The sequence below is a fragment of the Trichechus manatus genome, unplaced genomic scaffold (genome assembly GCF_000243295.1).
Source record: "Trichechus manatus latirostris isolate Lorelei unplaced genomic scaffold, TriManLat1.0 scaffold00046, whole genome shotgun sequence".
Classification (NCBI taxonomy): Eukaryota; Metazoa; Chordata; class Mammalia; order Sirenia; family Trichechidae; genus Trichechus; species Trichechus manatus.
Window position 1 is genome coordinate 13,654,262 of NW_004443982.1, and position 15,319 is coordinate 13,669,580.

Below are 15,319 nucleotides of genomic sequence, written 5' to 3' on the forward strand. Positions count from 1 at the left end.
TAGCAGTCTAGCGCTTTAACCACTGCACCACCAGGGCTCATAGTAGGGATTCATATTTGCTGATGAATTTTAATTACACAGAGTCAAGCTGTGTGGCAGAAATTTAAGTTAAGAACTCAAGAGGTAGAAAACCTTGTTTTAAGTCTTGGCTTTGGCATTGGTATGACCTTGTCATTTAATCTCAGTCTTAGTTTCCCCATCCACAAAGCATGACTCTCATACACCTCTCCTCACCTACTATCTCATCATCTGGCGTTTTGAATTTGTGACAACAGTAAAAAACCTACTAACTATTTTGTGCAATAACAATGTATGTCTGGTAGTAACAAATGCCCAAGTGCGAGGAGAGAGTAACGCTGGCTGTGATGGTTAAGGTTATGTGTCAGCTTGGCTGGGCCATGATTCTCAGTGGTTTGGCAGTTATGTGGTGATGTAATCTGGCAGTTACGTAATAATGTAGTTATCCTTCATTTTTCTGTACCACCGATTTTCACATAATGACCCAGTCTTTGGGACCTAACCATGTCGTGTACTCTACTTCAGAGTTGCTGTGCAAGTTAAGTGAGAAAATATATGTGGGAAATGTTTTATAAACAGCTATGTTGCTTATTAATATGATTATTCAAGTATAAACTCCACCTGAAGGTCAACCTCATGTATGCAGGTGCACCATTCCTCATCTGGAACCCTTGAGACCAGATGTGTTTGGGGATTCCGATTTCAGAACGGTAATGCCTCGTTCAGATCAGGTTTCGCCAAGAAATGAGTTCAGGCCAGGTTTGCTGTCAAATTATTACTAACTGGAGATAAAGAATTTTGAACCTGCAGTTAAGTACTCAGACATTTACAGAATGAACTGTGGTGGGGTAGGGGGTGGGGGTGGGGGTGGGGGTGGGAAGCCTAGAACTGGAGAATGATGCCAGAGCCATAAAAACCAAATACTAAAAAGACCTTAAACCTTAGAATATCCCCTTTATTGCTGCAGACAAGATAAAAGAAGCTTAATGAGATGAAGTGCTTTTAAAAGTACTTTATCTCATTGTGTGCAAGGGAAATTTCATAAAGGGTACAGGCAGAAAACCTGTTAAAAACCAAGTTCCTTAATTCTTACTAGCCAAAGATATGAAACAAGTTCCTAATTTAGTTTAAGATTTAAAAGATTCAACACAGTATAAGAAATCTGCTACCTCCAAGTCTGACTTCATTCTAATTCTTGCCTAATTGTCTTTCCTCTTATCCCCCACCCAACGTATTATGAAATGGAATAGGACATACTCAACCAATTTATCTTTTTTAATAGTGCAGAGTTGTCCAATGACGATAAAGTCTTCTCAAGGAGGTAGCAAGGGCAACGTGATTCATGAGGATCCTGTTAAAAAGAGTTTCTGAACAGAGTACACTAGATGGCTTCAAGAAAATTACCTAAGGAACTTCTTAAAAGAGTAGACATTACTATTTGAAGCCTACACTCAATCACTTTAGACCATCCTTTGGGGTGGGTGAGTTGAACCTACTTCATTAGATCATGTACATTATATTTTCAGCTTTATCACTAAGCTTCATTTCAGCAAAGTGCTGATTTCGACTTTATATTAACCTTTCACTCATCGAAGTTTTGTCATTGTTGAGTGGCATGTGATGGAACGGTAAGCAAACTGAACATTTTCTGTGCCTTTTCACAAAATGTATGTAAGACAGATTAATTGTATATAACAGTGACACTAATTAGAGCTCAAGTTAAAAAAGTTACCTTATATACGAAGGTCAGGATTAGACTGACATAAAAGGTTGGAATGCAACATTTTCTACAAATCTATGTTCGACTTGCATAAAAAGTGAAGCCTGTGGTTGAATGGACATGGGAAATCGGGTGGAAAGGAGGAGTGTGCTGTCACAGTATAGGGAGAGCAATTAGGGTCACACAACAAGGTATGTATAAATTTTTATACGAGAAACTAACTTGAATTGGAAACTTTCACTTAAACTACAATAATAAATAAATTTTTTTAAAAAAGGTTAACTTTCACTTAAACTACAATAATAAAATAAAAAATAAAGTGAAGCCTGAAACAAAATTACTATCACTGACTAAATACTCTTTTTATTTATTTATTTTTGTTGTATTTTAGGTGAAGGTTTACAAAATAGTTTCTCATTACACAGTCAGTACACGCATATTTTATGACATTGGTTAACAAACCCACAACATGTCAATACTCTCCCTTCTCGACCTTGGAGGACCTTTTTTCTTTTTTGGTGGAAATACATATAGCCAAAGATACATCATTTCAAAAATTTCTTCATGTACAATTCAGTGACATCGATTATGTTTTTCCAGTTGTGCTGCTATTCTCACTATCCTCTTCCAAATTATTCCATCGTGACTAAATACTCTTGACGTAAAAAAGTCTTTAATCTCAGTGTAAACTACGAAAGTTCTTACAATAACCCTGCCTCATAAATTTCATAGAATTAACAGCTTCACTTAAAAAAAACAAAACAAAACCTGATACCTAGGAAGCCAAGATAGGAGGGATTTTTTTTTTTTTTTTTAATTTAAAAACTTAGAAATTTTAAACCACATCAAAAACTGGACTAAAATATATGCCTCCTAAGGGAATCTGAATTCTGAAATTAGAAAAAATTAATTAGTGCTTTAAGAGTTAATGTTGGCATTTTGCAGAGACTAATATCAAACAAATTTAGATCTAAGCAAAACATAGTTAAAAAAAAATTTCCTGAACACCAAGGTGCTATACCAAAAAACCCACTGCCATCAAGTGATTCCAACTCAAGAGTAACCCTACAGGACAGGGTAGAACTGCTCCATAGGATTTCCAAGGCTGTAACCGTTACAAAGGCAGACTGCCACATCTTTCTCCTGTAGAGCAGATGGTGGGTTCAAACCGTCGACCTTTTGGTTAGCAGCCAAGTGGTTTAACCACTGCACCACCAAATATTTGATTTCTGCAATAAATTTGGTAAGAATGAATTAATTCATTTCTGCTTACAAAAATAAAAGTTTCTTAGAATTAAAAAAAGACACTTACTTGCTGTGACAGTGCAATAGTAAGTCAATAATGAATGTTTGCCAAGCTTTTTCTTTACTAAGTGCATCTAAGGCTGTCGGAATCAAGGCAAAACATAACGTCATCACTTCCAATGCTTCACAGCAAACCTGTTCATCTTCCAAGTCTGGCTCATTGCCTGCATTGGTCTGTAAAATTATAATCAGGATCAAATTACCTAGAGATGCATTTAAGAAAAATCTCGCACAACTTTTAATTAGCACTTAAAACTTACCTACTCACTTAAACCATATGGCCTCAGTCTCTTCACCTGTAACTCTTGAGCAGCTTTCAAAATAGTCTGAAAACAACTATTATAGAAAATGAAGTCTAATTCTGGTGTTTTGCTATGTCCCAAGGACTGAAAGACCATACTGAGCATACCACCAGCTTCTCCATCCCTCAGGCTCCTAGAGACCTTCTGATTTCTTTACCCTGCATCAACAATCACTCCTTTCTCATGAACCACTCTAGCAATGCAGTTAAGTATTTTTAACTAGTTCTATTATGTAGCTTATCTACAGTGCCATTTTATTCAAAAGCAACTGTTTTGAATAATTGTTCAGGAAGGTTTGGAAAGACTTTTACAACCTAAAATATAATTTGGGTAGGCAGCTGATAAATTCTAATCTTACTATATATTCATCAAAAGTAATAATTACAGCACACGCCTGAAAAAGAATAGCCATTCAAATATTTGCTGAATGAATACCAGTACCATACCCACAGATACTGTGGGACATCAATATATTATCGAGGGGCAACTCAAGGGTATGTTGGCCATACAAGAGAAGCTCTACTAAGCCAGAAAAGACTCTATAAACTCAAAGTAATGGAAGAAAACAAACTGCATATGAGACGATTACATCTGGCCCCAGTGAGAAGAAGAAAAGGCAGTTTCATTAAAAAGGCAGGCTCATGGAAGGATTTTGAAGTACTTCAGTTTCAAAGTAAAATGTTACTATATTCAAATCTTAACTATAGTTACCAGTTCATTTTCATCCATTAAGATACAAGTGATTGGATTTTTAAAGATAGGAGACATAATAAAAATTTAGTCACATGCACAATTAAGCAACATTTATTCAAAAGGAACATATTTTTGTAATAATTCTTACCTTCTCATAAATTTTAGTGATTTCTTCATTTGGGCTAAATACTAGCTGTAATGCCCCACATCCTGATGCCCAGATAATTTTCTGTATAGCTCTTATTACACAAATATCAGGCATATACCTTGAAGCCTGCAAAATAATAAGTAATTAATACTGCTGATAGGATATTAAAGTGAAATAATCCCTAGAAAAACAAAAATGTTTCTCCTTGTAAAAGAAATAGGAATGATCATAAATAAGCACTATTATATATTTAGGTTCCCAAGTTGCCTTTGTCCCTTTTTTTTGTTTAAACAGCAATACCACAACGTATGTTCTCCAAGTTATTATCTGGCCCTGTACTATATCCGTAAGAAATCTTAAAAAGACTACAAAAATGATCTAAACATTTCACTTCTAGTTTTTTATTCAAGAGAAACGAAAACCTATATTCACACAAACACTTGTACAGAATGTGCACAGCAACTTTATTCACAGCCAAACAATCCAAGTGTCCTTCACCAAGTATACGGATAAACAAAATTTGTAATATTCATAATGGAATACAACTCTGCAATAAAAAGGAACTACTGATAAACACAACAGAGATAAACCTCAGAACTGTTCTGAGTTAAAGAAGCCAGACACAACAGTAAATAGACTGTATGATTGCATTTATATGAAATTCTAAAAAACAAAAACTACTATATAGTGACAAAAGATTAGTGGTTGCCTGCAGCCAGGGGTAGAGAGAAGGATGCAGTTGAAAGCAGCATAAGAAAAGAGCGATGGAAATGTTCTGTATCTTGATTGTGGCAGTGGTTTCACTAGTAAACGTATCTGTCAAAACTCACTGAACTATGTGTGCTTTATAAGGATGCTACTTATTGTACATAAATTACACTTCAATTAAGTGGATTAAAAACAAAGTACTAATGTTAATAGGTAAAATTCATGTTGAGAAAACTTTAACTAAACTGAAATAGTGATTAAAGTGAGTGGGGCTAGGAAAATTAAGCCTCAAATTGTGATAAAGGCTATTTTTCTCAATTCACAGAGGGTCAAAAGTAGAAAGAAATGAACCAGCCAGGATCTCAGAGCTTTAGAAGTTTAATACTAACCTCATCAGATATCTGCTGAGCAAGACGAATGGACACATTTCTAAGCATGCACTCAGATGATGGATTAGGAATACTCTGAAGGGCACTTTGTAGCACCACTGCTTGATCATGAGTAACTTGGTTGACCTGAAAACAGTTAACCATTTTACTTGGAGTAAATAATTTGTACATAACCAGAACTCAACCATTTGCTCCTCATCCATCACCACTCCCTCAGGATGACCTCCTTACATATATATCCACTGTAGAACCCATGGTGATTTAAGACAAAAAGTACTTCACATTGTCAACAATGTGGGCTTCCTCTCTTTCTTGTGCTTTGAAGTGCCACATATCCCTCTGCAAACCCCCATTCTAGATGAAGTCAATGTGTGTTTCTAAATCTGGGCTCAGATTAACTTGCAGGGGACAAATGATACAACAGACTAGTTCCACCCTCATCTAGATACTTGGGAAAGTTCTGCCACGTCTTTTATACGGGTGCTCCGAGGCAGGCGCTGCCCACATTCCCCCCTTGTCGTCAAATACTTCTTTGAAAAGGAGAAAAATTAAGGAATATTAAAAGTACTAACAATACTTTACTTAATAGTATAAGATTTTAAATCCATGACAAAAGACAGACTTTTATTTAGTCACTAAGCCAAGCAATTCTGTGTTGTCATAACTCCCCTTCTATATACTGTATTACTACAATAGTATTTAAGACATGTCTATTTTACTGATTTTGCATTTAGCTCCCTAATGACTGTGAACTCTTTGAGATAGGAGGCTATTATGTACCTTAGCATCTATAGTGGCACATTTATAAATATCAGAGAAAAGGTAAAAAGGGAACCGTAATTGTTTTCTGTTTACTTCATTAAGCCTCTGTATTAGGGATCACAGGTCCCTGGTGGCAAAACTGTTTATGCGCGGCTACTAACCAAAAGGTTGGCAGTTCAAGTCCACCCAGCAGCACCACGGAAGAAAGGCCTGGTGATGTATGTAAGATTACAACCACTGAAAATCTTATGGAGTGCAGTTCTACTCTGGAATATGTGGGGTTCACCATAAGTCAGAATCCACTTGATGGCAACGGGTTTGGTTTTTGGCACCGGATTAGGCATCATAACAAGAACCTGTTTTTATCCTGACAAAAACCTCTTTTTTTAACCAGTAAGAAACACTTTACCCTAACAAACATAGAACAAACAATACAATACAACAAAGCTTGCTTGAGGAATGAGGGTAGAGTTTTATAAATTTATATTCCTTATTTGCATGAAAAAACCACCAGGTTTTTAAGGGAATACATGATTATCTTATTTGTATTTATACCCTTTTTTAATGTAAAATTTCTAACATACATGAAAGTAGAAGTAATCGTGTAACAAACTCCCATGTACCCGTTACCTAGATTCAACAATTACCAACAAAGGACCAAAACTGTTTTATCTAACACTTTTCTCCCATTTTCCATCTCTCTCTCCACACTAGCATTATTTTGAAGCAAATTCTGGATATCACAGAATTTTATCTATAAATATTTCAGCAATTATTTCTATAATACAAGGACCTTCTTTTAAATATAACCACAATATCATTATCATACCTAAAATAATGAACATTTCATAATATCACATATAGAATCAATATTTCAATCTCTCTGATTAATACCTAAGCCATTTCTAAAGAAGGGTATTTGTATCCGTATCCGTGTAACTTCATCTCCTACCAGTAAATTAGTAAAATCATCACTTATGATGCATATAAAAGAACTCAAACATTCGTTAGAATTAAATGCATAGTTTGGCCTCTCCTAAATAGGCACTGAATTCCAGTATGTCTTCAGAACTTTTGGCGATGTGGATCAAGGATGATACCAAGTCAGAGAGAGAGTCAGAATAAGCTCAGAACCAGAGGTCAAGCCAGTGGCAGGAAGGGAGGCTGGCAACAGGCTAAATCAATCAAATCTCTTTTATTACCATCTGTGTGTTTATATACTTGCCCAGTAGGAGTTAACAAGAGATTCATATGGGGTTTTCGTTAGGCTTAAAATAACTGAAAGTCAAACAGGACTAAAGGAGGCAAGGAGGAACTGCCCCCTCAAATCAGTAGTCAGTAAAAAGCATTTGAACTTTTAAGATCACTAATAATTTAATAAAAGAAAACCTCTAAAACGAGGTGCCACTGGAAAGGAAGTTTAAACATTTTGAATCGACCTTGAACACTATATACTTAAAAGAGTTGCTGAAAAGTTTAAAAATTACTATCTACCAATACAAAAAGATTTTTTTTTAAATTTAGTATTACCGATGTCATGGAACTCACGCCTTCCACACCTGGCTGACAAGCTTCTGCCACAGCCCGAACATGGCCATAGCCAATGGCAGTTAGCAACAGTTTGGCTATTTTAAGAGCATTGAGGTAGGCACCCCTTCGAGTTTCCATATCTGCATTTGGTAGGAAGTTGTTTCTTGTTAGCATACTCAGGACAAGAGGTAGGCCACCACTTTTCAAGAAGTGAAATTGAAAGTCAGAGGAATCATCAGCCAGAGGTGCACCAGCAGGCATTAACAAGGCATAGACTACCTAGGGGAAAAAAGGGGCAAAGACTGCATTAAAAGGTTTTTGAAATAATTCAAAAACTTCTATTTCCCCTAACAGCATTGCTAAGAAGTGCTCGACCATCTAAAAATATTGCATTATAATCTTATCCATGTTCTTCACATTTTCATATAAAGAAGTCAAATTTAAAAACATTCAGTAAACTCAAAAGGAAAAAACCAACCTCTGTTAAGTATAGCACTTGCGAGGCTGAAGGGCCAAAGAAAAGTGAGTCAAGAGATGGGCTAAGGCTGCTCTCTCCAAGTTTTGCGTGGTCTAAACAAACAGCTCTTAGTTTTTCTATTGTTGTGCTATCTGTAAGAAAAAAGAGAAACAATCTAAAACAAAACGTAATTCACGTGTTCTCGAATGTTTCGTTCTTGATATCTTGAAGACTATTTTAATACGGAATAACAATCAATTCAGTTAAGTCATAGGCTAAAACTTCACAAGACTTAACCAGACCTGGACTGGTAAAAAAAAAAAAAAATCAACCAGGACTCTATAAATCAGTCACCCCAAACATGAAGGGAGCAATCTGCTACTGAAAGACCTTAAAAACAACATGCCACCCCCATGAACTAGAGACCAAAAAAGATAAAAACACAGCAAAAAGAAGCAGTTCTTACTGAAAAAAAAAAAGAAAAAAAAAAAAATGACTAGCTCTTCTCACCACATTCGCTCGTTTGCCTCTATGCCCCTATCCACTGACTGTTTTGCTTTATTGAGACTTACAGGAACCCTAGAAACTGAATCTTAAAAAGCAAGCATTAAAAAATAAAAGGAATAATGTCTGATGTTCACCTCAAAATAAGCAGAGCTTTGTATCTTCCTTTTGCCATAAGAGTAAAACATGAGTTTCTTTTAAATCAGGGAAAAAAATACAGTTTTAAAAAAGATAATACCTTGATACAATTCAACACTCAAATTTTAGAATAGTCAATTAACTTTAGAAAGTACTCTGATAATCAAGTTACTTCCAAGGTAACTGCCCTATGATTAAAATACTACTTGAGAAATAATATTGTCTTTTTTTTTTTAAGGTGAAAGCTGCTTTTGAAGAATAAAATTAAAAAGATAATTGAAAATAACTATGATGGAATAATTTGGAAAAAGATAGTGAGAACAATAGCACAACTGGAAGAATGTAATCGATGTCACTACATTGTACATGTAGAAATTTCTGAAACGGTGTATCTTTGGCTATGTATATTTTCACCAAAAAAAAAAAAAAAGTCCTTCAAGGTTGAGAAGGGAGTGTTGACATGTCGTGGGGTTGTTAACCAATGTCATATAAAATAATATGTGTACTGACTGTTTAATGAGAAACTATTTGTTCTGTAAACCTTCACCTAAAGTACAATAAAAATAAATAAAAGAAAATAACCGTAACTTCATTGGGGTAAACTAACTTTAACAGGCCTGGAAGTAGTGAGCTGCCATATCTTATCAAACAATCTCTGTGTTGAAATTGTTGGTTTCCCCTACTCTGAAGGAATATACTACTGTGTAATATAACAAATAGTTTTAAAACATTCTCATGTCATTAAATATTCATCTCCTACATCATTTTTATTGATGATTAAAATAAAAGTATGTCATTTTACTAGTATACAGTTTAATCCCTATTACTGGGAATTTAGGTTATTTCCAGCTTTTTTTTTTTTTTAAAGAATAAAGATACTTGCAGCTAAATCTTTCTAATTATTTCACCAGGAAAAAAATCCTGCAAGCAGAAAAAACTGTGAAGTCCAAGACTTTTGACATATATTACCAAATTACCCTCTAAAAACAAGTCAATTCGTACTCTTAACAGCTACATTTGAGAATGTGTTGCTTGGTTTAAAAATACTGAGTGAAGGATGGAGGCGAAAAGAAAAAGAGAAAAGAAGAGCTCTAAAAGAGGAAGCTTTAAACAAAAAGTATTTTAATGTTAATGTTACTAGGCTACAGTTTATTCATCTGAGGGGTTTGGACCATTTTAGCTCTATAGGTAAAGTGCTGGGATTCTAACCAAAAGGCTGGCTGTTCTACAGCCTAAAAAACCCTATGAAGGCAGTTCTGTTGTCACAATGGGTTGCTGTTAGTGAAAAATCAACTCAATGGCACCTAATAACACCAACAATTCTGTGAACCTAAATGATTTCAGGTCCCTGATTATATAGATACATGCTCATTTTATAAAATATGGAAAATAGACAAAATTTAAGCCACCCATAATCCTATCATCCAAAGATAATTAAACATAGTAGTTCATCCTTTTCTAGTCTTTTATAAAGCTATCTAAGTCTAAGCTTGTGAAGAAAGGGAATTCCAAAACACTTAATTGTGGTCGTGCGGAACCTGTACATGGATCAAGAGGCAGCTGTTATAAAAGAACAAGGGGATAATGCATGGTTCAAAACTGGAAAAGGCATGCAGCAGGGTTATATCCTTTCACCATACTTATTCAATCTGTATGCTGAACAAATCATCTGAGAAGTCTGACTATATGAAGAACTCAGCACCAGGATTGGAGGAAGACTCATTAACAACTTGCAATATGCTGAAAAGGAAGACAACTTGAAGCACTTACTGATGAAGGTCAAAAATTATACAGCCTTCAGTATGGATTACACCTGAATGTGAAAAAAACAAAACCCTCACAACTGGACTGATAAACGACATTATGATAAATGGAGAAGAAACTGAAGCTGCCAACAATTTCATTCTACTTGGATCAACCATCAATGTCCATGGTAGCAGCGGTCAAATCAAACGACATATTGCACTGGACAAATCTGCTGCTAAAGACCTCTGAAAAGTTTTAAAAAGCAGAGATGTCACTTTGATGACTAAAGTGCACCTAACCCAAGCCATGGTCTTTTCAATCACCTCACAAGCATGCAGAAGTTGGATAATAAGAAAAGAAAGAAGAAGAACTGATACATTTGAACTAAGGTGTTGGTGAAGAATACTGAACATACTGGACTGTTAAAAGAATGAATAAATCAGTCTTAAAAGAAATACAACCAGAATGTTCCTCAGAAGTGAGGATGGCAATACTTTGACTTGCTTTCTTTGGACATTTCATGGGGAAAAAATAATCGCTGTAAAAGGACATCATGTTTGGTAAAGAAGAGGGACAGCAAAAATGAGGGAAGTCCTCAGTGAGATGGACTGACACAGTATCCACAACAATGGACTCGAACATCATGTAGATGGTGCAGGATCGGGCAGTGTTTCATTCTGTTATATAGAGCATTGCCATGACTCAGAGGAGACTAAACAGCAACTGACAACAAGTCTAAAGCAATTATTAAAAAGTATAGAAAATAAAGAATAGTAACAGAGACGTTAATAGTACAGAACTCGGAGCCCAACTGCCTGCATTTGAATCCTAGAACTGCCATTTAAGCTATGTGACCCTGGTCAGGTAACTTCATCTCTCTGTGCCTGCTTTCTCATCTTTAAAATATAAAATAAATATAGTAACTCCCTCACAGAGATATTGTCAGGTTTAAACGAGTGAGTAAGAGCTTACAACAGAGTTTGGTATATTTTAAGATATTAGTTATACCAAACTCCCAGAAAAAAGGAAACTCTTAAGTGGAAAAGCAACTCATTCCGTTTGGTCAAGTAGTATATCATTTTAACCATTCAATATTGAGCAATAATTTGTTTTCCTGATTTATATAGGGAAAAGTCACAGGAGCTCTTAGATACAGTCTAGGTTATAAGAGACTGAATTACCCACAGAGAAGACTGCAGAAGTTCTAGTTTAACAGCAAATCACAATGGAGGCATCTGACTTCAGGCAGCAATTCAGAATAAATTAAAATAGGCAAAGTTAATGACTAGATAAAAAACCGTATTTTTCCCCCTTTCAAATACATGCATGTGTGTTCACACGCACACCCCACATGACTACTCAAATGTTACACATCTAGCTGCCACAGCCAGAAACAAAATTTATAACTATTTCCTTTTCTTAGAGCCCCTGCTTCCTCTCTTGTAGAACTGAGAGAGTGTGCACAATGTGTGTGTATAAACAACCATAATGACAGAATGGGTTAGCATTTGTTAAATACTGACTTAAGTGCCAGGTATTAAACTAGGGATTTTTCCATACATTACCTCATTTAATCTCTACAATTCTATGAAACAGTTATCATTAGCCCAGTTTTACAGACAAGAAAACTCTGAAAGATTAAGATAACTTATGTCTAAAGCCAGAGTAGAAACTAGAAGAACCAGGATTTGAACTCAAGTCCGTTTGATACGAAAGCCTGTGATTCTTCCACTGTAAAACAATCATCACTGTTTTTTTCCCAAAAGTCGGCCGTTTCAAATTTAGATAATACAACTTTGACTATATAAAATATTAAAAAGCACCCTCTCATGTTTCCTACTTGAGCTACCAGGGAGTAGCATACTCTCGCCATCTGGTGGCATTATGCCCAAATCACGAAATTACGGATTTTGATGAGGGTTTGTGTTTTGAGTTAATGTTTATCTATATACATAAATCAACAGTGACTGTGACTCAGATACTAGCAAATGAGACAATACAAATTCTAAACAATACAACAGATAAGGGATAAAAATGAAACAAAATCTCTGTGAGAATCCTTAGCTGGCAAAGAGCCTAATTAATATTTGAACTGATTCTGTCCCATAGGATTCAGAAAGCAAGGTGGGGAAAGCTTAACAAGGTGTTTACTTTAGAAAAAGGAGATAATGGAAGCACACTTTTGAAAGTTACCTAGCTCAATTAAATACGGTGTATTGAACTGTATTTATCAGGAACGCACCCCAAAACACCACTGAAACGACAATAAATGAATATGAAAATACATAAACTCAAAACGACATGATAACAGGATAGGAAGCAACACTAGAGAGATATCAACAACTTACTGAAGGTGTAGAGGGCACGGAAAATAGATAGCTGGCTTAGCAAAACCGAGATATGTTTGTCAGGGACGAGAGGAGAAGGCACCTGTAAGTTAGCCCATTCACCCACTGAATCCTAGAAAAGCTAAGGATTTGGAAACAAGTATAGATGAATCAAAGGCCTAAAACCAAAGGAACTGATTGACATCTGCATAAGAAGCAAGTTTCCACTCCCCCCAATGAAGGGGGCAGGCCACTAACTCTCCTAACCCCTAAAGGAGGCTGGAGAACTCTCTTGAGAAACTGAAACTGAGAGGCTCTGGAACAAGATTACCAGGCACAGAGAAGGGTGATAGTGATGACACTCTAGACCGTGATGGCAGAAGCAGAGTCTGAAGACTAAAAAATGAGGCTGCATGCCCCAGTCCAGGTTTCTGAAAACTGGCAACACAACTTACAGCACACAAACAGTAGTCTGAAGGATGATTCTAGGGAAAAAACAAATGAACTTTTCCAGACAAAAGACTTCAGATATTGTCATTAGAGTCCCTAAATAGAATTAACAACGTATCATCGTACAGTGAAGTCTAATAGTTCCTAAGCCCTGTCCAAGCACAGAGCATTTCCAATCAGCTTGGAGCTCTATTCTTACACATATAAATATAAATAGATAGCCAAGTTCAGATATCTGATGTTAGCAATCAAAATTAAATAGACCAAAAAAAAAAAAAAAATTCCTGAAAATTATCTGTAATTGCATTACTAGAAAAAATGTAAATGCCCCTACATAGGAGATTGGTGGAAAAACTATGGTATGTACAGTGGAATAATTCTGCACAATGTAATAATATGCAGATATAAAAATGAAAGAGGAAGCACACTATAAATTGATAAGGAGTGATTTCTAGGATGTATTGTTAAGTGAGAGAAGCAAAGTTCATCAGAGTATGTAGTACGCTGCATTCTGTGTAAGAAAGGAGGAATAAGTATACACGTATCTCCTTATTACTGCAAAAACACACAGGAATGATAACACCAGAAACTACTAAATTTGTTACTGAGAGAGGGTAACAAATATACTTACAAATGTCTAAGTGTATCTTTTTATACTGACATTTAGAACCATGTAAATTTTTACGTATTAAAAAATATTAAATAAGACTAGGGAAGGAAAGGAGTCCCTAGATGGCACAAATGGTTAAGCTGAACTACTAACTGAAAGCTGAGTGTAAGAGGAAACCATAAGTCCATACAGATAAATTGAAACTGCACACCACTTGACAAGTATTCCGGCCAAAGATCCATAACCTGAATCTAATCATGATGAAACAGCTAATTCTAAATTGAGGGACAGTCTACAAAATAACTGGCCTGTAATCTTCAAAAGTGTCAAAATAATGAAAGTCAGAGACAGACTAAGGGACTATTTCAGAAGGAAACTAAAAAGATATGTCAACTAAATGCAATATTTGATTCTAAAAGTAGATTTTTTTGCTGTAAAAGACACTACTGGAGAAACCGTGGATGGGGTCTGATGATTAGATGGTAGTAATGTAATTTCCTGGTTTACGTTGAGTATTTTGGTCATGAAGAAAAATATTCTTGGCTCCTTGGGCTGTAAAAAAAACAGGTGGTGAGCTGGATTTGGCCTGTGGGCTGTAGTTTGCCAATCTCTGTTGTAGTGTACAGCACAAAGCACATTCCATTTAGAAACAGAATTTGCTAATGTCCCTCTTTACTGTCTAGCATGTATGTTATCAAATTCTCAAAAAAAACAAAAACAAAAAACTTACCTGGTGGCATAAGTTTCATAAGCACTCTTGCTCCATCCCTAAGAGGTGGCATATTTAGGCTGCTACCTAAGTCTGCAACTTGCCAAAGGAAAGAGATGTATCTGGGATGCAGTGACATTATCTAGAATACAAAATACAGAAAACATTTACCTACAAATTACTCCAAAAAGGTCCCCAAAATAAATGTTTGTTAATCTCTACACTTTTGCTTATGTCATTTCTACTCTCTCAAATGGTCTGCCTTCCCTATCTTCTCACCTATACAAACCTTTTCGTCATACAGACTCAATACAACATCCAAGCAAACTTCAGTAATTCGTGACAGCTCTTTTACTGTTTTGCTAAACTATTTATCCCATACAGAACTTAAGACATAAAAAGGGCTGACATGCCTATTAGTTAAATCCCTAATCCAACTGTCCAAGGGAGCCAAACCCTTCTGACATTGCAGTGGCTGGTATTACTGTAGGCATTAAAATTCTTGGGAGGGGAAGGAACAGAGAGGAGTTGCTGTTTCTTTAGATACAAGATGTTCCTGACAATCTGAGAAAAAGTGCAGGTATTTTCCTACAGAAATAGTTCTAAAGGACGAATCGATTTTACAGTGGTATTTTTCTAAGTTTATATATTCAGGAGTACTATAATTAAGCCGTACAATGTATTAATTCTATGCAAACATAATATTATACGGAGAAACTGTTTTCAATTTCAACTAAGTTACAATCATCTTTCAGAGGGATCCATTCTGAAGTTGACGGGATGATTAAGTGTATAGTAATTTG

The 15,319-nt window shown here is 35.7% G+C and overlaps 1 protein-coding gene across 8 annotated transcripts in view; it reads right to left on the reverse strand.

Annotated features, from left to right (window-relative positions):
- The window catches only part of USP9X (ubiquitin specific peptidase 9 X-linked), a 141,305-nt gene that overhangs the window by 35,430 nt on the left and 90,556 nt on the right, over window positions 1-15,319 (reverse strand). For all 8 annotated transcript variants that reach the window (XM_023731917.1, XM_004376928.3, XM_004376927.2 and 5 more), the window contains 6 exons: window positions 14,538-14,658; window positions 8,054-8,184; window positions 7,576-7,854; window positions 5,284-5,409; window positions 4,187-4,312; window positions 3,051-3,217 (listed from right to left, as the gene is read on the reverse strand). In XM_023731917.1, coding sequence (XP_023587685.1) covers window positions 3,051-3,217; window positions 4,187-4,312; window positions 5,284-5,409; window positions 7,576-7,854; window positions 8,054-8,184; window positions 14,538-14,658 — 950 coding nt within the window. The remainder of the gene's footprint in view (window positions 1-3,050; window positions 3,218-4,186; window positions 4,313-5,283; window positions 5,410-7,575; window positions 7,855-8,053; window positions 8,185-14,537; window positions 14,659-15,319) is intronic.